We start from the raw sequence: 23,717 nt of genomic DNA, 5'->3' as shown, positions 1-23,717 counted from the left end.
CCAGACTCAGTCTTGTTCTCAGTCTTGCAGTGTTCCCAGAGTGTAGGAGAATGCCCAGCACAGAGCATGTGATCAGTGATCTGCTGACTGAGTCCTTCTGCAGAGGAATGCTCCTCCTACCCTCTCCTCCCGGTCATCAGTCCTCAGTGGATAACCTGACACAAGGCATCCTTATTAGGAGGCCCCACGAGCCAGACCAATCCGCGGAGCGTAGCTTTGTGCCAGGCTCAGGGAACACAGAGATGAAAAAGACCCCTCCTTCCATCAAAGTGATGCACCCGGACAAATAATTGCTTTGGAAATTGTTCTCCTAATACCAGATTCATGTCTCTATTGATGATGATTTTTGCCCATCACATTCACCAAGAGCAGTTCAAATTATTTCCTTTGAAGGAGCGGGCTCCAAACAAGGAAGGGCCCCAGCGAAAGTGTTCCTGGTGATGTTAGCAGGAGAGCGGCCGTGGCATCTTTGGAGCGTGGCCTTTGCTCTACACCCCTCTGCTCAGCGCCTCATACCTTCACAGAAGCCCCACAAGGGACCCGAGGCTTAAAATCCTAGGTCTCGCTGTCCTTTCCACTACTACTTTCTCTTTAGCAAGCCTTTCTTCCCACAGCCCTCTTACCTGTTCGAACTTCTGAGCTTCCCAGATGTGAATTACTGGAATGCCCTTCCACCCAGCGAGCCTGTTCCTTTCCTAGTTTGCCCCTACACATGACGACTGGCTGCTTACTCCTAAACCCTACCACACAGGTTCCTACTCCTTTTCAGAAAATACTCAATGACTCCTCCGGATGAATTGCAGACATTCACGTGTAGCCAGCGGTGAGCCTCAGGAGATGACTCTTACCGATCTCCTATTATTATTAATTTCCTATTGAAGTGTAGCGGACACACAGCGTTGATTAGTTTCCGGTGTAGAACACAGCAACCCCACCAAGCCCTGTGCTACGCTGTGCTCGCTGCAGGTGTCGCTGTCATCTGTCCCCACAGAGTGCTGTACTACTGACTATATCCCCTGCGCTGTGCCCGCCATCCCGACTTCCTCATTCCATGGCTTGTACCTCCCACTGCCCCCGCCCTTCTGGCAACCGTCAGTTTGTTCTCTGTATTTATGGGTTCTGCTCTTTTAGTTTCTTTCTTTTTAAGATCCCACGGAGAAGTGAAATCAGATGGTATTTGTCCTTGTCCGCCTGCCCTATTTCACATAGCATGATACCCACTAGGTCCATCCATATTATTGCAAATGGCAAGATCTCATTCTTTTTTATGGCTGAGTAATAGTCCTGCGTGTATGTATCTGTATCTACCTCACCTTCTTTATCCCTTTATCTGTTGACGGACATTTAGGCTACCTTCCTTACTTGGCTAACGTAAATAATGCTGCAGTACACATAGGGGTGCATATATTCTTTTGAATTAGTGTTTTCCTCTTCTTTGGGGAATACCCAGTATGGAATTGAATTGCTTGGTAGTCCTAGTTTTAATTTTTGAGGAACGTCCATACTGTTTCCCACAGTGGCTGCACCAGTTTGCATTCCTATCAAACAGTGTATGAGGGTTCCTTTTGCCCTCCACCCTCCCCATCATTTGCTATTTAACCATTCTAACAAGTGGGAGGTGACATCTCATGGTGGTTTGGGTTTGTATTTGAGCATCTTTTCATGTGTCTGCCGGCCATCTGGATGTCTTCTTTCGAAGAATTACTAGTTAGGTCCTCTGCTCATTTTTAAATTGCATTATTTCTTTAGTATTGAGTTGTAGGAGTTCTTTGTATATTTTGGAATATTAACCCCTAATTGGACATATTATTGGCTATATTGCAAATATCTTCTCCCATTCACTAGGCTGCCTTTGTGTCTTGTTTCCTTTGCTGTGCAAACACTTTTAATTTTGGTTTAGTTTATTTTTATCTTTGTTTCCCTTACATTAAAAGACACATCTAGAAAAATGTTGCTAACATGGATGTCAAAAAGATTACTGGCATGTCTGGGAGGCTCAGTTGGTTGAGCATCTGCCTTTGGCTCAGGCCATGATTGTGGGGGTGTGGGATGGAGCCCTAAATCGAGCTCCCTGCTCAGGGGGGAGCCTGGTTCTCCTCCTTCTGCCCCCGCTCATTCTTTTTCTCTCAAATAAATAAAATCTTTAAAAAAAAAAAACATTCTTGTCTATGTTTTTTCTTCTAGGAGTTTTATGGTTTCAGGTCTCACATTTAGGTCTTTTATCCATCTTGGGATTATATCTGTGGATGGTGTAAGGAAGTGGTCTAGTTTCATTCTTTTCCATACAGCTGTCCAGTGTTCTGAAGAGACTATTTTCACCCTATTGTATATTCTTGCCTCCTTTTTTGGAGATAAATTGTTCATAAAAGAAAATGTTTATTTCTGGGCTCTCTATTCTGTTCCAAAGATCTTGGTATCTGTTTTTGTACCTGTATCCTATGGTTTTGATTACTATTGTTTTGTAGTATATCTTGAAATCTGGGATTGTGATGCCTCCAGCTCTGTTCTTTCTTAAGATCACTTTGGCTATTCAAGGTCTTCTGTGGTTCCATACAGAGTTTACTATTATTTGTTCTAGTTCTGTGAAACATGCTATTGGCATCTTGATAGGAATTGCACAGAATCCGTAGAGTGCTTTGGATAATATAGACATTTTAACAATATTAATTCTTAATGTCCAGGAACATAGAATATCTATCTATTCCAATTTCTTTCATCAATACTTAATAGTTTTTAGAGAACAGGTCTATCACCTCCTTGGCTAAATTTATTTTATTTTATTCTTTTTGGTGCAATTGTAAATGGAACTGGCTGTTTTAATTTCTCTTTCTGCCACTTTGTTGTTAGTGTCTAGAAACACCACAGATTTCTGTATATTAATTTTGTATTCCGTAACTTTACTGAGCTCACTTATAACAGTTTTTTGATGGAGTCTTTATAGTTTTCTATGTATAGTATTATGTCATCTGCAAATAGTGACAGTTTAGCTACTTCCTTACTAGTCTGGATACATTTTATTTCTTTTCTTTGTCTGATTGCTTCAGCCATGACTTCCATTACCATGTTGAATAAGAGTGGTGAAAATGTATTGTTTCTGGATCTTAGAGAAAAATCTTGGTTTTTAGCTACCCTATTGGGACATTATTATGTTAAAGCATGTTCCATCTAAACCCACTTTGACAGTATTATTATAAACAGATGTTGAATTCTGTCAAAAGCTTTTCATGTATCCACTGAGATGATCATATGGGTTTTGCCCTTTCTCTTGTTCATCTGATTTATAATGATGATTAATTGGAGACTATTGCACCACTCTTGCAACCCTGGAATAAATTCCACCTAATTGTGGTGAATGATCCTTTTTTTTTTTTTTTTTTTTAAAGATTTTATTTATGTATTTGACAGAGACCACAAGTAGGCAGAGAGGCAGGCAGAGAGGGGGAGAGGAGGAAGCAGGCTCGCCACTGAGCAGAGAGCCCGATGCGGGGCTCGATCCCAGGACCCTGAGATCATGACCTGAGCTGAAGGCAGAGGCTTTAACCCACTGAGCCACCCAGGCGCCCCGTGAATGATCCTTTTAATGGATTGTTGAATGTGGTTTGCTAATATTTTGTCAAGAATCTTTGCATCCGTATTCTTCAGGGATTTTGACCTGCAGTTTTCTTTTTTGGTAGTGTCTTTGGTTTTGGTGTCAGTACAGTGCTGGTCTCATAGAATGCACTTGGAAGCTTTCCTTCTATTTTTTTTCCTAATTGTTTGGGGGAGATTAGCTTTAACATTCTTTAATGTTGGGTAGACTTCGCCTGTGAAGAATTCTAGTCCCCGCCTTTTGTTTGTTTGGGTTTTTTGCTTACTGATTTAATTTTGTTACTTGTTTTTGTCTGTTCAGATTTCTATTTCTTCCTGATTTTGTTTTGGAAGATTGTATATTTCTAGAAATTTATCCATTTCCTTATATGCCAACAAAGTGGACAATCTAAATTTTTATAGCATTCATGTTTTGTAACATTTGTATTCCGTTGGTGTCATTTTTTACTTCCCTTTCCTGATTTTAATTATTTGGATTTTGGATCCTCTTTTTTTCTACATGAGTCTTGCTAGAGGTTTATTTTTTCAAAAAAAAAAAAATTCTTACTTTCATTGATCTTCTGTATTATTATTTCTTTGGTCTTTTTTCCCTGATTTTTATTATTTCCTTCCTTCTAACTTTGGCCTTTGCTTGTTCTTTTTCTAGTTTCTTTAGGTGTAAGGTTAGATTGAGAATTTTCTTGTTTCTTGAGGTAATCCTGTGCCCTATTAATTTCCTTCTTAGAGCTGCTTTTGCTGCTTCCCAAAGATTTTGGATTGTTGCATTTTCATTTGTCTCCATATATTTTGTTTGTTTCCATGTATTTTTAACAATTTCCTTTTTGATTTCTTCATCGACACAGTGGTTGTTTAGTAGCATGTTGTTCAGCCTCTGCATGTTTTTGGTTTTTTTCCAATTTTTTCTTGTAATTGTAGTTTCATACCGTTGTGGTTGGAAAACATGTTTTGTGGTCTCAGTTGTGCTCGATCCTGGGGAATGTCTCATGTGCACAGGGAAAGAGTACATTCGGCTGCTTTGGGCTGGAATGGTCTGTACATACGTTATGTCCATCTAATCCCACATGTCTTTCAAAGACACAGTCTCCTTATTGATTTCTTTGCCTGGATGATCTGTCCATTGATATAAGTAGGGTGTAAATATCCCCTACTGTTATTTTATGACTGTCCATTTCTCCCTTTATGTCTGTTCATACTTGCTTGATAGATGTAGGTGCTCTCATGTTGGGTGATCAATATTTACAACCATTAGGTCCTCTTGTTGGATCGATCCCTTTATTACTGTGTAAGACTTGTTTGTCTTTGCTACAGTCTTTTTCAGTCTATTGTATCTGACAGAAGTCCTCCTGCTGCAACATTTATTTATTTGCTTTGCCTTCCCTTTGCATGGAGTATCTTTTTCCATTTTTTCACTGTCAGTGTGTCTTGAAGACTGAAGTGTGCCTCTTGCAAGCAGTATAGGTCTTTTCTTTTTTAGCCATCCCATCATTCTGTGTCTTTGATTGGAGCATTTAGACCATTTACATTTGAAGTCACTGTTCACAGGTGTGTACTTACTACCGTTTTTGTTAGGTGCTTTCTGGTTGTTTCTGTAGTCCTCAGTTTCTTTTTCTCTTCTCTTTCCTTGATGAGTTTCTCTAGTGTTATGTTCGGTCTTTTGTCTACCTTTTATAGTTTTCAGGTTTGTGGTTACCATGTGGTTATAGTTTTTAGGTTTGTGGTTAACATATCCTACCTATAGGCAATGTTAAGTTGATGGTGACTTACGTTCAAAGCATTCTAAAAGAACTTGATTTTTACTCCCTTCCTGCCACTTTGTGTATATGTTGTCATACTTTACATTTTTTGGATATAGTTGATTTTACTTACTTTTGTCTTCATACTAGCCTTATAAGTCATTGCTCTATTACCTTTACTGTATGTTTGCTTTTATTATAATTTTCTTCTAATTATGGTCTTTTCAACTGAAAGAATTCCCTTTAACTTTTTTTTTTTTTTTTTTTTTTTTTAAGTAAGGCCTGTTTAATGGTAATGAACGCCTTCATTTTGATGGCCTGGGAAACTCTCTCTCCTTCAAATCTGAGTGATAAATTTGATGGTAGTGTATTCTTGGTTGTAGGTATTTTTCCTTTTGGCACTTTGTACCATGCCACTCCCAGATGATTGCAAAGTTTCTCCTGAAAAATCAGTTGATAGCCATACATAACTAGGAGTTTCTTTCTGGCTCTTGAAAAAATTTTTTTTCTCTTTAATCTTTGACAGTTCAAATATTATGAGTCATGGGTTTATCTTGTTTGGAACTTTTTGGGTTTCCTAAATCTGAATGTCTATTTCCTTTTCTAGGTTAGGGAAGTTTTGAGTTATTATTTCTTCAAATATGTTCTCTGCCCTTTTTTTGGTCCCCTCTCTCTTCCCCTTCTGGGACCTAGATAATGGGAAGACTGTTTGATATTTTCTAAGATCTCTCTCCCTCTTTTTTTTTTTTTTTTTGTTTCTGTTTCCATTACCCTGTCTTCTAGGTCTCTGATCCATTCTCCTGTCTCTTCTGATTTCCTATTGATACCTTCAGTATATTCTTCATTTCCATTATTGTGTTCCTCAACTCTGACTCATTCCTTTTTCTTGTATTTTTCTATCTCTTGGTTAAAGTTCTTTTTTTTTTTTTTTAAAGATTTTATTTATTTATTTGACAGATAGAGATCACAGGTAGGCAGCAAGGCAGGCAGAGAGAGAGAGAGGAGGAAGCAGGTTCCCCGCTGAGCGGAGAGCCCGATGTGGGGCTCGATCCCAGGACCCTGGGATCATGACCTGAGCCGAAGGCAGAGGCTTTAACCCACTGAGCCACCCAGGCGCCCCATCTTGGTTAAAGTTCTTACAAAGTTCACCCATGCTTATCTCCATTTCATTTACTTTTTTTTTTTTTTTTTGAGTTTTGTGTTGTTCTCTCATTTGCAGTGTATTCCTCTCTCTCCTCCTTCTGCTTGACTTGCTTTGCTTCTAGAATTAGGGAGAACAGCTACTTCTCCACTTGAAGGAATGATCTGGTATATGGTCACCCCTGTGTAGACTGTGTGGCCTGGTGACTTTGGCTGGCTGTACAGAGCTGTAGCTATCCTGGATTTGGGGGCATGGACCATTTTGTTTGGGGCCATCCTGGTAGGATGGTCAGAGCAATGTGGGCAGGGGCAGTCCCAGGGTTCTCCACAGAGAAGATGCCTGGCCAGGACAGCTGATGCTCAAGTGGGCATGAGCTGGGGTGGTACTGGGGCTCTCCAGGAAGCAGACACCTTGAAGGACAGCTAGAGCCATGGTGGGCATGGGTAGGGATTATCCTGGCAAGGTAGGACATGGCTGGAGTGTTTTGGGGTGCTCTGCACCTGTTGTACTTTGGTGAAATGGCTGGAGCCATTGTGTCCTGGTATGTGCCATGCTGGGGCCACACTGGTGGGACCAGCTCCAGTGCCCAGGTTCTGCTCCTCTCTGCACTGTCAAGGTGGTGGGAAAACATAAATAGGGGTGCCTGCCAGCCCCTTCGACCTGTAGGGAGTTCCAGCAGCTCTCCCGCCCTTGGGCAGGATTCTAGGGCTGGTCCCTTTATTTGAAGTTGCCCTTTTAAGCCATGACTTTTTTTCTTTGCCCAGTGCAGAGGCATCTGTTCCCTGTCCCCCCTGTACTAGTCCTCCTCACTGCAGTTCACCCTCTCACCTCTATCTCCCCTGTCATTCTCTAAGTGGTCCCTCTCTATCTTTTGATGTGCAAAAGCCATTCAGTCAGCCCTCAGTTTCCCATTATTATTTTTTACATGAAGCTACTGCCCTCTAGTGGATGCATGTCTCTGTCTGGACTGTCCTCTCCTTGGTCATACGTCCAAGACCCCTTCTTCCTTCAGGACCTGGCTGTGGTCTTGCCTTACTCAACAGCTTCCCCTGAACACACTGAGCCCTCTTTGGAACTCTGTGCTTTATAACAACCCTACTACTACTTGTTGCCTGGTCCTGGCAGGATGGTCTATTGGTTTTTCTTGTCCTTGGGGAGCTTACAATCTGTCTTATACCTGGAAGTAGCCACAGTACCCTTTTTAGTTGTGGATGACTGTAATATTATTACACAGAAGCATTCTCATTTCATGAGAAGCATTCTCATTTCATGCAAAGCATTCTCATTTCATGTAGATGTAACAACATGTCCTCTTATTTCTACAAATAGTTGACCCTAGATATTTTTATAACACCATTATCTCCCTTGCTCCATTGCTGGCTAAGGGACTAGGCTCGAAGACCTCCTGGAAAGACACAAGATTATTCCACACTCTCATATACATATAAAAATTTAGCAACGATGAGGCCAAAAGTTGGCGTTGAGTTTTTTGCCCTCATTGGACCCATCTTAGAGTTTTGTTTGATGAACTCTTGGTCACTAGCATAATTCATGGAAGTACTGGAACAAGAAAGAGTGAGATGTGCTGGAAGATGGCCTGAGCAGAGGGAGAAAGGCACACGTGTGTAGCTGTCCACTGGTCTATTTTTATCAGTGGTTCTATGTCAATGCCCATACCTGCCAGTCAGAAGTTCATACATCAGGATTCCCAGTGACCAGTAGTCGGCGGAAATGTCATGGCCTTTGTTCAGGATGATCTCTGGGGCTACGTACTCCGGAGTCCCACAAAAAGTCCATGTTTTCTTTCCAAATCCTATTTTCTTTGCAAAGCCAAAATCAACCTTACAAAGAGAGAGAAACAGGTTATTTCAAGACCCTTACATAAAGCTGAAAGGCAGTACCGAGCTGCAGTGCACTGACGAGACAATGAAAACTGAGGCACATTCCTGTGGTCCCGGGCTCTGAAAGGAGTCCTCTTTACTGCAAACGACACAGTCTCCCTCAGGTTCAATGGCAAAAGCTGAAACCTGAGTCGGGAATGAAACTGGCATCATCACAGATAAGGGCAAATTTTTCTTTCCAGAAATATTTTCCATCTGCTCTTCTTTTCATGCCAAGGGAGGTTGGGCCATAACTCCTTTACTGAAAATGTTTAAAAGACCAGTTGGACCTCCTTGACCAATTTTCCCGAATATGCAGGATTTCTGCTGCCTTGAGGTGGCTGGGAATGCGTTTAGCATTAAGAAGCCACTTGACAGCTGAAGAAGCTGAGGCACAAGCTTCATCCCAGCCCTTGGTAAACACAAACAGGGACAAAATGCAAATGCGTTCTTTTTTTTTTTTTTCCTTCTAGCAACCTTTTGATGGAGGAGCATCAAATGCAGAAAATCTATTTTTTTCTAAAACAATGTGGTTGAGAATAGAAATCATTAACTGCCCTTGATTTGATTTCTTTGAAAACCACAGGCTGAATGGAAATTCCAAAAGTTGGAATATAGAGTCAGGCACTGGCAGATGCAATGGCCATAAAAACTGTACATTTTTTTTTAAAGATTTTATTTATTTATTTGACAGAGATCACAAGTAGACGGAGAGGCAGGCAGAGAGAGAGAGAGAGAGAGAGAGAGGGAAGCAGGCTCCCTGCTGAGCAGAGAGCCCGATTCGGGATTCGATCCCAGGACCCTGAGATCATGACCTGAGCCGAAGGCAGCGGCTTAACCCACTGAGCTACCCAGGCGCCCCAAAACTGTACAATTTATAATAAAAGAACTTCTGTCCCGTGGTAAGTCTTTAGAGGGCTTGACCAATTTTATTATTATGAAGATCACTACTATTATTATAGTTAAAATGGCCCAGATAACATCACCTACCAAGCCCTCCCCCCTCCCATAAGATTATACATGAACCAGGGCGCCTGCGTGGCTCAGTCAGTTCAGAGGCTGTGTTAGGCTCAGGTCATGAACCCAGCAGCCTGAGATCCAGTCCTCCTGTGGGCTCCCTTGCTCAGTGGGGAGTCTGCTTCTCTCTCAAATAAATAAATAAAATCTTAAAGATTATACGTAAAACGGTTCACTTTTTTCTACAGTGTAAATATTCCTTTCCTGTGAACGGCAGAAAGCAGATTCAGAAAAGGTCTCCAAAGGTCTTCTAGATCTAGAACACAGCCATTTAAACACATTCTGCACGGCAGTATTAAATTAGATGTAGCCTATTTAATTTCTTACACAACTTTTGCATCATTTGAAAAGAACAGTTCCTTGAGAATAGCAACGCTAAAATCTGCTTTTAAGAAAAGTTACAGCATTTACACGGGGAAGTGGAGATGTTCATGAACACAGTTTGACAAAGGAGTATTTTAAAACTGCAGGGCAGACTCGGTGTGTAGAGGGCACTGACCAGCTTGGTGTAGCCTCTGTGATCCAGGATGAGATTTTCTGGCTTGAGGTCCCTGTAAATGATTCCTTTGGAATGCAGATAGGCGAACGCTTCCACCACGCATGCTGTGTAAAATCTTGTCGTAGAATCTTCAAATGAACCTCTGAGACACAGAAAAGGAAAGCACAGAAGACATTAGTTTCTCGGACACGATTTCAGTCGTTTTCTCATTTCAAGATATTCCTGTGCTTCATTTGCAAAGAATGGCTGTTTGAAAACAGTAAAACCGAAATCTGCTTTTAAGAAAAGTTACCGCATTCACAAGGGGAAATAGAGATATTCATGAACACAGCTTGACAAATGAGTATTTTAAAACCTCAGACCTGGTTTTTTTTCCTACAAAGTTCCGCAACTACTAATGTCCCCTGAGTTATCACTGAAATAATTAGTTCTTCCCAAAGAAACAGTTTCCTTTTGAAATACAATTCAAGGCATGAGGCTATCTACACTCACAGATACTAGAATCTTCACTCTCCTTAGGAAAACTCTAGTTCCTCTTCAACAATGTATGCACGAAACAATTGTGAATAGATAAGGACAAGAAAAAGTTTCTCCGAGCAGGAATGATACATTGTATGCTGCAACCATCTGCTGACTTGGAACTCACTTTGCAGAGGGAACACTGCAATTCTGTGGATTTCGGTGAGCCTTTTTGAAAGCCCACAAATTCTTGGTTATTCTTTGGAATTGTTTCTGCATTTGTCACTCTGGGCAACATTACTGTTTTCCTTCTTATTCACTTGGTAATGGGACGAAATAGACAAATACATTGTAAATATTGTCAGGAAAGTGAACATTTACGAGAGATCAACCTCTCATGAAATCTCAGCAGAAGGGTACTCAAAGGTGTATTCTGACTCAATCGGTCACTAGCAGGAAGATGAAAACAAAAACCCTAATACAAACTCAGATTCACTGGAGGAGGCTCTAAGTTAGGAATATGGACACTCAAGCAAGAAACCTGGGTTCAAATTCGGGTTTCACTTATTTAATTTTGAGCAACTAACTGTGCCTCCCTCAGACTCTATGATTCTCTTGTGCAAAATGGGGCCAGTAATAGAAACTATCTCACTGGATTGTCTTAAGTATACAAATAATTGTTGCATATATTTAGAATTAGTGCCTGGCACACAACTGGGCCCCTGGTAAATATGAGCCATTCTAACTGAGCACTGAAATAGTCTTCTTTAGCTGCTGTGTCTTAATCTAGGAAAACTGAATAACATAGACACATCTGAAGTCTTCTGGGGATGGGAGCGAGGAATCTGTGATAATTAACACTGTCTTTGGGGTATTTGCTGCCTTTCATGGCCAAGGTTAACTGCCATAGATCGCTCCCAACTTTCATCGTAAAGTAAACTGACCACCAACATTAACCTTTGGGTCCTCAGTGCTTGACAGCTCTGTTTCAAGGTTTCTCTGATTCTGAGCCATTTGGGAATTTGGAAGGTTCTAGAAAGCTAGTTTCCATTCCTTGAAAAATCTATTTTGAGTCTCTCCCCTACAGAAGCATATTTGTAACTGATTTTTAAAATTAAATGAAAATGCTATCTCAAATCTGTTTCCATGTTATGTGGCAAATCGACCTAGTATATGCATACAAAATATCTATCAGCAACACAGCTTTATCACTAAACCTTTGATGTGGGTAATTTGCAGACTTTAAAATGTACTTCTAGAATGCAGTCACAAAGCATAGCATTCGGGTGACTCAAAATGAAAAATTACTATTAGAATTGAAAATGACAACATATATTTGATCTAAAATAAAAATGAAAGCTTGTTTTATCAACAGAAAGTTGCTTAAAGAAATAAATTACTGCCCTAAATAGCTCTTGAAAATAATAAATTATGCCTTGACAGCTGTGTCATTTCAATTAAAACAAGGACGGAATAGGGTCTTACACCTTCTTTGGGAAGGGGTGGTAATTTTATTTTAGCTAGATGGCCGTCAACAACTTGAGAGAATTAGAGGCGTATGTATACTTATGGATAGACCCAGCTTTCGATTTAATCACAGTGTTTAATCTACTTGTCATAAATAGGGTCCTGAAATGATAGAAAGCAGCAAAGATACAGCACGTTCCTGTTTTGCCTACTAACGCCAATCATGAGTATACCTGAAGGGTATGGCAACCCGCGAAGGTTAACCACCAAGTGTAAAGTAAGGGATATGAAATTAGTATGAAAGTGACCCATTTCCTTGAAATACTGCTTCTCGTTGTGGTCCAAGTGTAAATACAATGTTTCAGATGTACAACCTAACAATTCAGTGACTCTACATCACTCAGTACTCACCATGGTTCAGTGTTGTCACCGTCTGTCACCAACATTATTACAATATCACTGACTGTATTCTCAATGCTGTACTTTTCATCTCTGTGACTGATTTATTTTATAACTAGAAGTTTGTATTTCTTGCTCCCCTTTATGTATTTTACCCATTCCCCTCCCCCTACCCCAACCTCCCCTCTGGAGGAGACAAACCACTGGTTTGTTCTCTATGTTTAAGAGTCTGTTTTGTTTTTAAGATTCCACAGATGAGTGAAAGCATATAGTATTTGTCTTTCTCTGATTATTTCACTTAGTGTAATACTCTCTTGGTCCACCCTGTGGTTGCAAATGGCAACATCTCATTCTTTATGGCTGAGTAATATTCTGTTGTATATGTGCACCACATCTTTATCCACTCATCTGTTGTTGGACCCCTGGGCTGCTTCTGTATTTGGCTACTGTAAATCATGCTGCAGTAAACACACAATCACAGTAAACACATGAACCCTTTCACTTTAGTGTGTTTGTTTTCTTTGGGTAAATACCCAGGTGTGGAATTAGGGGATCATAGGGTAGTTCTATTTTTAACTTTTCAAGAAACTCCCATACTCCTTCCAGAGTGGCTGCACAGTTTGCATTCCCATCAACAGTGCGAGAGGGTTCTTTTTTCCACATCCTCGCCAACACCTGTTGTTTCTTGTCTTTTTGATTCCAGCCATTCTGACAGGGGTGAGGTGGTACCTCATGGTGGTTTTGATTTGCATCTCTCTGATGAGGAGTGATGTGGAACATCTTTTCATGAGTCTCTTGGCCACTGTATATCTTCTTTGGAAAAATGAATATTCAGGTCCTTGGATTTTTTTTTTTCCTTGAGCTGTAGGAGTGCTTTATATATTTTGGAATATCAACGCTTTATTGAATATGGCATTTGCAAATATCTTCCCTTACTCAGTAGGTTGCCTTCTCACTTTGCTGATGGTTACCTTTGCTCTGCAGAAGCTTTTTATTTTGGTGTAGTCCCAGTAGTTTATTTTTGCTTTTGTTTCCCTTGTCTGAGGAGATGGATTTAGAAAAATGTTGCTAAGGGTGATATCCAAGAGATTACTACCTATGTTTTCTTTCAGGGGTTTTATGGTTTCAGGTCTCACATTCAGGTCTTCAACCCTTTCCAGTTTATTTTTGTGCCTGCTGTAAGAAAGTGGTCCAGTTTCATTCTTCTGCATCCAGCACTATTTGTTGAAGAGATTGCCTCATCCCCATTGCATATTCTTGCCTTTGTTGTAGATAAGTTAACTATACAATAGTGGCAGTTGACTTCTGCACCCCCTATTCTGTTCTATTGATCTGTGTGTCTGTATTTCTGTCAGTGCCATATTGGTTTGATTACTACAGCTTTGTAGTCTATCTGGAGACCTGGGATTGTGATACCTCCAGCTTGGTTCTTCTTTTTTAGGCTTGCTCTGGCCATCTGGGCTCTTTTTTTGTGGTTCCATACAAATTTTAGGATGACTCCCGTTCTGAGAAAAAAGCTATTGGTATTTTGACAGAGATTGCAATGAATCTGTTGAGTCCTTTGGTGGTATGGACATTTTAACAATATTCTTCCAATCCACAGGCATGGAATATTTTTCCATTTGTTTGTATTACCTCCTTGGTTAAATTTATGCCTAGGCATTTTATTCTCTTTGGTGCCATTATAAAGGGAATTGTTGTTTTATTTCTTGTAGGTGGGCATGGGAAAAAAAGTGGCAGGGTCACTAGGTGAGTGGTCCACACTTAGTCTTTCTGCCACAGCTGTGGGTGCACCGAAGGGCTGGGCTTTTCTCGAGGTGGTGGCAGCTGGAAGGCTTGGCTACTGGGATGGTGCTGTGCTTGGGTTATCTTCCCCTCTCCCCCAAGCAGGAGTCCCTCTGGAGAGATGGCTGCTGAGGGGAGCTGGTGGAAAGAGACAGGTCCACATGGAATGCGGGAGTGGGCCACGCCGTGCTAGCAAGCTAGGTGGAGAGGGTTAGCACTGGCTCCCACAAGTGTCTGGCCATCGAGGCTGGAAAAGGGAAGAGAAAAGATGCCTGCCAGCACTTTTTTCCTGGACAAGTCTCCTGAAGATTCCTGCCGCTCCTGTGCACACTCTGTGAATAATTGTCCTTCACGTGTACTCCAGGCACTTTCCAAACTGCTGTTTCCCTGCCATTTTGGCAACTTGTTTACTGTGCTGGTTCTTTCGGGGCAGGGACCCTGCTTTCTGTTGTCCTCAGACCCTCCTGGAGTTAAGCCCACTGACATCTAAAGTCCCTGGACCCAAGTCCAGCTGATTTTAAAACCTTGCCGAGGTAAGCCTCATTGGTTTTCCAAGCCAAATGGTACAGGTTCTTGTTTGCCCTGTGCAGTCCCCCCGTGCTGGGGGGCCTGGTGTGGGGTCTGGTCTTCCTGCTGCTTCTCCGTGCCAGCGGTGTCCCTCCTGATTGCGACTGATCTCACAGGAGATGGGGTTCCCAACCATGTCTCCACGCCTCCTCCCCTTTCCAGTGCGGGCTCTTCTCTACCATGAACGGTGGAAGGCTTGCTCTGAGTCTTCAGGATGGTTTTAGAGTTCGTTGTAAAATGTAGGTGTTATCTTAGGTGTCCCCTGGATAAGGTGGTTTCAGGATCCTTCGAGTCTGCTCTCCTCCTGACCCCCTGACATACTTTGGATCTGCACTCTCCATTTTGCCATCCCAGATGGAATTTAAATAATAATTACCATCCACAACAGAGTTAGAATCAAAGAGGATGGAGATTTAAATTACTCGCCAGCTTACAAAACACATCCAGGAGGACACATGACCAGAAGTGAGATGTGCATGATTTGAAAATTATGGTTTCTAAAATAATTAAAATATTCAGTAGGAAATGCTAACCTATATTAAAAAAAATTTTAAAGTAGCAGTTGGAATGTTAAATTTTAGATGACTATCTATTATACCAAGTTTAATAAATATGTGTTTATATTAGTATATATTATGACATATCAACATTTATATATAATCATATTAATCTTTCATTTTTAAGGAAGTCATAGGGATTGCCAATTCTTTCAGTGTTATGGAGGAAAGGTGAATAAAATATAATGCGTCCCAATCAATTCCAAATACTGGTACAGAATGTGTGAAAAACAAAAAGTCATAAATAAGATTAAAACACGTTAGCTCCTAAGGAATAAACCAGAGAAATAATTGCAACAATTAACATTTCAGGGCGGTTAGTTGTATCTCAAAGATAAACTTAAGAGTCCTCCAGTCCTCTTTGTGTATATGGTATCATTTTACTTTATTTTTTGTAGTGTTTTAATTCTTAGTTTTTGACAACAATAAGAAAAAAAACCTGTCTGTTCTTTTTCTAGGTGGATGAGAAAAAAGAGAGCCAGGAGCTGGTCATCTCACTGGCTAGGTGAGAGGAGGTCTGACTGTGAAAGTCAGAGACTTCCTATGCTAAATCCCGGAGGCTTAGAGGTATTACCATGTCAGTACAGAATAGCCACAGAAGCCTTTCTTAAAAATCAACCCAAACACATTTCCTTTATCCTTTCAGAATAGCTTCTCCCTACTGTTGCTTTCCTCGGATGCGAAAAGAAAGCTGAATGAATTGAATATGAATTGATTTGATTATGGATATCTTCATAGACACTGTGACTAATAGAATTATTTTCCTTTTTCTCTTGGCATTTTTGTTGTTGTTTCTTGTGAACAATTAACCTTTAGGACTTCCAGCCTCAAACAAAGAGTGACAAAGCTAGTCAGTGGCAGGATTCCTTGGAGCCTCCATCTCCACAGCCAACCCCCTCACCTACCGCTGTCCCCCAGGCCAATTTTTTGAGTAGGGGGAAAAAAGCAATAAGGTGCTACCCGCATCTATGATAGATCTATTGTTCTTAATGCTGAGGCTTTGGTTGTCCTGACTCTTTGGGAAGGAGCAGGTAGCTTTTATCTCCAGATCGTGCCTCTTCACTTAGGAGTAAGCGCATTGGGGCTGGGGGACTCACCAACTGTGTATCCCAAACCCAAGGATAATAGAAGGGAAGGAGATCGAACCATCCAAAAAAGCATCCTGGTGGAGGTAGAAAAAGGACCATCCGGGGATAGTTTGCCTCCATCCTCTCCTCCAAAGGTAATTCATTTATTAATAGCAATCGTAGGTGCCCTTGCAGATCAAAACAGGTCTCCCTCAGGAGCCTGGGCTGGCTTTTATGGGCCAACGAAATGCAAATCAAGTTAAATAGGGAGACATAGGAAATAATATTTTCTTTCAGAATCTAGATTGAGATTGGATTCCTGTGCATGTTTGCATGTGGACTCGAGACTGACTTGTGTTGCTGCTGCCTGCTTAAAGACGTTACGAGAAGCTTGAAGCCATTCCTCTCTCTCTGTGACTTATTATTGCTTTCATGTTTACTTCCACCTGTAAACCTTCTATTCTAATTAGAACAAATCAGGGACAATATTCCAAATAAATTAGGGGCTTGGAAGGTCAGATCAAAAATGATACAGTAGAGCCACATTCGGAAGAAGCAGACATTAACTCAGAAGTCAGAATGGTACCTTTATGCAGCAGCCTGTAAATTAGGAGAAGGAGACCACATCTTTTTTTTCTTTTTTTAATCATTGTATCACAGGCTTCTAGCACAATGCCTGGCATATAATCTGTGCTCAAATATTACTAGAAATCATGCAATAAAGTGCTATAAATGTCTTAATACAGATGTTTACTCTGGCCCCAAGGACAACATGATGCATTGCCCTGTATTGTTTACTTTAAATTTAAGAAGTGAAACACAGCATCAGTGTAATTAGGACAAGATAAGGTAAAAAGAAATCGATTTGATATATACAAGGAAGGCAAAGGGGATAGGACCCGAAAGGTCAATGTTTGCAAAGACAGGAATTGCCGTAAGAATGCTATTAGGGATGAGACTTCATAAGCTATTCTGGGTTCTATTAATTACTATTCTGGGATCTCTACAGAGTAACAAGTTGTCAAAAAATAGCCTGGCTTTCTGGAAACAACAGGGCAGTCTAGGACAGAGTTTTAGTAAGATGTTACCCAATGAAGGAGGACATGGGTAAGACTGAAAAAAAAGAAAGGATGCCAAAAAGTGAACCTTCAAAGGAACAAGGATGATGTCTAAATGTTTGATCAGTCATAGGAAATTCACAAGGGAAGAAAATTGTCTTTTAAGTAAAAATTTAGGATTGGTAATGATCTCCTGGGACATTTCATAGAATCGATTTTAATTTGTTAGTTCTACAAATAGAGAAACAAGCACTCACTAGAGCAACTTTATTTGCCCTAAAAGGGCAAACATAAGTAAATCTGAATTAGATTGTTTATGTGAAATACTGCTTATAAGTAGATTCTTTTTTGCCCAAGATCAGCTGAAAGCCTGAAGAAGATGGCTGGAACGTGTTAATTTTGAAACCGAAGAGCAATGTAAAGCCAGAAGAAATGATAACTCAGGGGAAAAAAAATTCTCAATGTCAGGAAAGGCAGACAGTCCATCTGGCCAATGAGTTAGACAATTAGGCTGGTAATTAATCCAGATAGCAACTAGAACAAACCTCGATTCCCTTCATGTCACAGCAATGAACTGAATTCTAGGTATATGGTTAACTGATTGATACTCAAGTTCAAAAAAGGCCATATACCTTGCTAGGTTACCATTTCCATGCTGGACTAACCTTTATCATTAGTTACAAATCTGAAACAGAGCGAGTGTCATATTTACTAAAGCATGAGTGTACAGTGGGTCCCACCCTATATTTACTTATTTTCTGAAATAGCATATGTAACATGTAAATATGATCTTATACTTTATAACGGACTCTTCTTACAGACCACCAGAGTCAACATTTTAAAAGAAATGATAGAAATTTCTTAAAACTCCTACCTATCCCTGAGAATGGTCCAGAGCTCTCCTCCCAGGCACACTTCCATCAACATGTACAAATATTTGCTGTCCTTAAACGTTCTGTACAATCTGGGAATTGCAAACAAGAAAACAAGGGTTATCAACATTGTTGTCCTTGAAAAGAATGTACATGTTTTAAGTGCTCAGATTTACAGTCTGATACTTGATTTACCAAGCTTGAAATGGCATTAAAGGAAAGAGAGGGACCTGTTTGTAAATAGGGAAAAGAAGGCAACAGGCTCCCAAGAAGTGTGTGGTGTAGAGCTAGTCTGTCCTAGACAATGAGTGCATGAGTTCTAAGGATTATGGACCAAAGTGGCTTCTTGGGGTCCCAGTCTGGCTGCTGTTTAGAGCATATGGACTCTTGAGCCATACTGAGTGGGGATAAACATTCAGTCTATCTGCATATAAAATAGATATACTTCACAACATAGACGTGTATGAAATTCCCGTGCTGTTCCTTAAATTCACCTTTGGCCCTGTTTTTAAGTGCCCCTGAGAAATTAACTGGAACAGGTTTTATTTATTTTGTATCGAAGACCTCCCAATTATCCTCTTATCAATGCTCTGAAAATCTGGAGGTGGAATAGTCCTTTCATTTTTTTTAATCTTCCCCAAATTAAAAAAAAATTACATATTAGTATTCAAATAATTAAATAGAGGATAGTTGTGTATTTCGTCTTTCAAGCTCCAGAAATCTACAGAGGGTTTTGGAGTCACAGAGTGCATCAAAAACCGAGAGCCCTCCTTTGCGAAAAGCATGCTCTTTTCACAAGTCTGATTCTTTAAAAAAAAATAAAGGACAGAATCAAACTTCAGGTTTTTTTTTTTTTTTTTTTTTTTTTTTAAAGCCTAACAAAACTTTCTTAAAATCAGATTTAAGAACATGTTTCCTGGGTGCAGGAAGTGTGTGCTGGTGAGCAGGGGTGGTGGCGGGTTTGGTGACTGACTTTCCAGGGGGAGTAGAATCAGCATCCCTGAGGGTGCGGAGTCTGTACCTCACTATGAAGTCGGAATGCGCCCCCTGCATGATCTGCTTCTCCGAGCGGATGTGCTCCTGCTGTCTCGTATCCACGATGTGGCGTTTCTTGAGAATCTTCATGGCGAAGGTTTTGGATTCTTCACTTTTCAACTGGACCTTCAAGAAAAGCACAGAAAATAAGTGAGGAAAGAGCCCACTGCATTAATGTAACAGAATGCCTTCTTGTCCCCAAATTACCTAGTGCATGAGCACTGCAGGGACCCCCTCCCCATCTCAGATGCCACCTGAGCGACACAGTTTGTGATCACCGGAGCTGGAAGAAATCCAGGTCTGTGACCCTCATCCACGTTCCTTCCCATGGACCAGATAAGAGTGTTACCAGAGGCTCAATTAGTGTGGTGCCCGCTGGGATAGGGAGAAGGCAAGTGTGTTGGATTCTCACTGTGTTATTTCATTTCCTACCACATAATGTGTTTGAGCGTACTTTATAGTTTCTCTTCTGCAATCAAAAAAGCATAAAAATGAAATTCTGTTTGCCTTCCAGCACTTGTGGTAGAAGTAGGATCCTATGACCTGAGCCGAGACCAAGAGCTGGAGGCTTCACTGAATCCCCCCCACCCCACCCCAGGCACCCCTCAAGAAGGTGACTTGTGAGGAGATGAAGAGATGTGGGTGATGGGACTAATCACGTAATAGCAATATTAACATTTTCTAGCCCTGTTGAGCCACAAACAATCTTCAAGTCTGCATTATGTGGAACACATGAAAGCCTCAGGGAGATGACCTGACAAACCATTTCTGCTTTTCAGCTGAAGGATCACTGTCCCCTGGAGTTGTGAATTGTTTACTGTGTAGCGCAATTCTTAAGTGTGTCATTCACACGCAAGTGTACAGACTGAATGCCGTCCGAGAGGACGTTCACAGGGCGGGTGCTCGGGTGAGAACACAAGGACACTTCACACCAACGGGCCTCAGGGTACGGGCAGCGTCTGTAAATCTCTATGACAGGTTATAGAGAAAAATGATATTTGAATTTGCCTTAAGCAGCCAAGGGCCCTCTACGCAGTCTGTGAAACTCTTGAGGACAACAGAGGAGTGGGATTCAAATGGATCCAGTGATTGTGCATAATGAAACACAAAATGTGGACACTCATTTCTAAAAGAAATGTGGACGGTCAGCCTGAAAAATGAGCCGTATCACAGGGCTGAAGATCAGCGAAGAAATGAAGTCATGTTCTCTCTGGAGCCTTACTGTAATGACCTCAGTCTCTTAGGTGGTTTACACACCCGATGGAAAACGTGTCCGTTATTCTTCGCCGTGATCGTGACCTACATTTTTATTTGTACATAGGGTGGGAGGAAAAAACTCTGAGTTGGTGTCACAGGTCTGGACCTCAACCCTGACTTCGCTGAGTTGTTTCTCTGCTCTGAGCCCCAGTTCTTGCTGAAGAGTACACTGTATGGAGTTATCACGACCTGAAGTGAGAAAGTGCCATGGGGTGGGAAACGGCCCCTATTCTCTCTGCTGGACCCCTGCCCCAGCCAGCAGGCTCTGCCCGATATCATACGACAGCTGTCTGCAAAACAAAGGCAGACCCCTCACTCCTCTGCTCAAAACACTCCAGTGCCTTTGCATCTCGCTCCTAGGAAAGACAAAGCTGTCACAGCGACTACAAGGTCCTAAACCATCTGGATCCCAGCTACCCCCTAACTCACTCAGCTGAGGCCACACCCACCCCCTTGCTCCCCTTCCTGGAATACACTGCAAACATGTGCCTCAGTCTGTCTGCTTGTCTTTTCTGCCCAAATATTTTCCCACAGATACCCCCAGGAGTCCCCCTCTCAGTTCCTGAAGCTCTTTGCTCAAATGTTTCCTCATCGGCATGTCCTCACCCCAGACTCTGTAAAAGAAACGGCCCTCCCTCTCCCCTCCCTGCTTGCCGGTTCTCCCCAGCTCTATCACAAACTCCTACACAGAACAGTTTTCATTACTTGTTCAGCTCCTGTCTCCTTTCCCTCATCTGTAAGCGACCTGCAATGCGGGATCTTTTGACTCACTATCCCTGACACAGAGTAAATGCCTATTAGGTATTTGCTGACTTCATGAATCAAAGAGAGAACATGGGGAACCACGACGATTGATCACTGGCAAAGCCACGACGGTACTGGGGTCTCGGCTCCACACTGTGCATTTCTTACCTTCACAGGACAAAAATGAGGGAAGCTATGAGGACAAGCATGGAGTATTCGGTCTTTTCCTTTTGTCCCAAAGCACCCTTAATTAGGCATGGAAGGGAAGAAACGATTTCTATGTGTCAGCACCACACAGACACTATCCATGGCCAAATAACCACGCGATTCAGTTTCCAGTTCTCAGTTTATGTTTTTACAAGATGCTTTCTTAACCCAGCCATTTCCTTGATCAACATTCCCAACCATGGAGACTACTAGGTTAATAAGATCATCTCTACGACAACGTCTAGTTGGCTACCAATGAGCTCTTGGGGTCCGTCCCCTCTTGAGACCATGGTCATTTGTTTGCGACCCATCTCCTTGCCTACACTGCTCCTGAGTTCCCTTCCAGTGAACACGTTCCACAATTCCATGAATATTGCCCATTTTTGTTCTCAGGAGCACATCACTGTTATACCCACACCCAGATATTTATTTCACCACAGCCAGGATAGGAGATAAAAACATGCACTTATTTTGTTATTTCTTTAATAGTTTTGAACTGTAGATTAGAGAGAGTCTATGCAGGGAAATAAACGAAGCCCTCAGTAATGTCAGAGAGAAACGGGAATTAGCATTTGTGGAACACAGACGTGCTGGGCACATCCCTATGTATTATTTTCAGTCGCGACATCAACTCTCAAGGGTGGGAGGAACAGAAGTTTGTTGTGTTTTTACAAAGACTTCATCATCACTAACAATAATAGCTAATAGTAATAAAGCTCGTATTGTCAGGAATAGCAAAGTGAGTGAGTTTTCTCCGTTAATCTTCTAGGCACCCTTTTGAGGGACTGTTGTCATCCCCATGTTTCAGAGGAGCTAACTGAGGATTATCAGAGAGGGTCCTATCTTGCCCAGGGCCACAGAGCTGTCAAGTCGCAGGACTGGGTTTGTGCTCCCATGCTATTGGTAGTAAGTGCTGTTTCCCTTCAGCTACATAGAAAACTGATGGCAGAGTGATTGATGCCTTACAAATGAGAGTTTAATGGAACTGGCCTCCTCAGAGAGACTCCACGAGAAAAGCTGAACTGTGCGCTACATGCCACGAAGCCTCCCCCATGCTGGAAATGCCAGAGCCCCACTGTCATACCCCAGGATCTGGGGTACCTGAGTGATGGCTTCTCCTTGTGGAATTCAAAGACTGGAAGTGAGAGGGGAGGACCTGGTGCTAACAGCTGGTGGATGGGAGGGGCTGCTGCTAAAGAGTCGTACGCATGCAAATGCCACCGGGATGACTGGGGTCAGCCTCATCAGCTGCTAATGTAATGATCATTGGTTATAAGCAGTTTACAGAGCCCAACAGCTCACCTGCGGAGGCTTTCTGTTCAGTTTGCCAACTGAAACTATAGTTTCAGTTTCCACTTTGCTTGGGTGGAGACCGTCCCACCGTCTGGAACCACTGTCCTTTGCATTCTGTAAAGACCTGTATAGTTCCTTAGAGGAAAGCCCTTAGAATCTCCACTTCTATTTTAAACTAGAAGGACACAAGACTCCCAGGATCCTGGCTCATAACTGAGAAGTCAGACAGCCCGAGGACTACTGCTGGAGCTAATTCAACAAACACAGTCACTTCTGCTGCAGCTGATTCTCTTAAAAATACACTCCTAATTAACCAACATGTCCAACTCTTAGATTGTCTCTAATGGCAAAATTTGGAAACCATCTAAATGTCCATGCAGAAAAGCATGGAAAAATAAATGATCATATGACCATGCGAAGCAGCTATAAAAACTAGGACGTAAAATGATGACTTAGCAAAGGAAAAAAAAAAAGGGAGAGGGAGACAAAGCAAGAGAGAGACTCTTGTCTAGAGAACTGATGGTCACCAGAGGGGAGGTGGTGGGGCCTGGGGGATGAAGGAGGGCACCTGTCGAGATGAGCACAGGGTGATGTGTGGAGGTGCTAAATCACTCCACTGTACACCTGACACTAATATTACACCATATGTTAACTAATGGGAATCAAGTGTCATTCTTTTCTTTTTTAAAGATTTCATTTATTTATTTGACAGATAGAGAGAGAGAGATCACAAGTAAGCAGAGCAGCAGGCAGCGAGAGAGGGGGGAAGCAGGCACCCCACTGAGCAGAGAGCTCGATGCGGGGCTCGATCCCAGGACCCTGAGATCATGACCTGAGCCAAAGGCACTGAGCCACCCAGGCACCCCAAGTGTCATTCTAAGTCTATTTTTTATTATGGAAAAATAGCCCTCCAAATTTATATACACACAGATAATATGTGTATATGTTATATATACATATTTACATATAAGAATACAGAATACAAGCCAGCATACATTTTATGATCCCATAAATAATGTTTGTATGTACGTATATATCTATATCTAAAATCTAGGATGAGACAATCAGAAATGTGTTTCCCAATATGTTAAT

At 41.6% G+C, this 23,717-nt stretch overlaps 1 protein-coding gene across 2 annotated transcripts in view; it reads right to left on the bottom strand.

Annotated features, from left to right (window-relative positions):
- LOC111145213 (protein kinase, cGMP-dependent, type I) overlaps positions 1-23,717 on the bottom strand; it is a 1,255,864-nt gene that overhangs the window by 4,816 nt on the left and 1,227,331 nt on the right. For both annotated transcript variants that reach the window (XM_022499949.1, XM_022499948.1), the window contains exons 11-14: positions 19,111-19,250; positions 18,092-18,181; positions 9,859-10,000; positions 8,140-8,303 (exon numbers count right to left, since the gene is read on the bottom strand). In XM_022499949.1, the coding sequence (XP_022355657.1) occupies positions 8,140-8,303; positions 9,859-10,000; positions 18,092-18,181; positions 19,111-19,250 (536 nt within the window). The remainder of the gene's footprint in view (positions 1-8,139; positions 8,304-9,858; positions 10,001-18,091; positions 18,182-19,110; positions 19,251-23,717) is intronic.

The sequence above is a fragment of the Enhydra lutris genome, unplaced genomic scaffold, assembly GCF_002288905.1.
Source record: "Enhydra lutris kenyoni isolate GAN:26980312 unplaced genomic scaffold, ASM228890v2 scaffoldscaffold12, whole genome shotgun sequence".
In the NCBI taxonomy this organism is placed as follows: Eukaryota; Metazoa; Chordata; class Mammalia; order Carnivora; family Mustelidae; genus Enhydra; species Enhydra lutris.
Note: the sequence above shows the minus strand (reverse complement) of the source record. Positions and strands in the feature narration are given on the sequence as shown.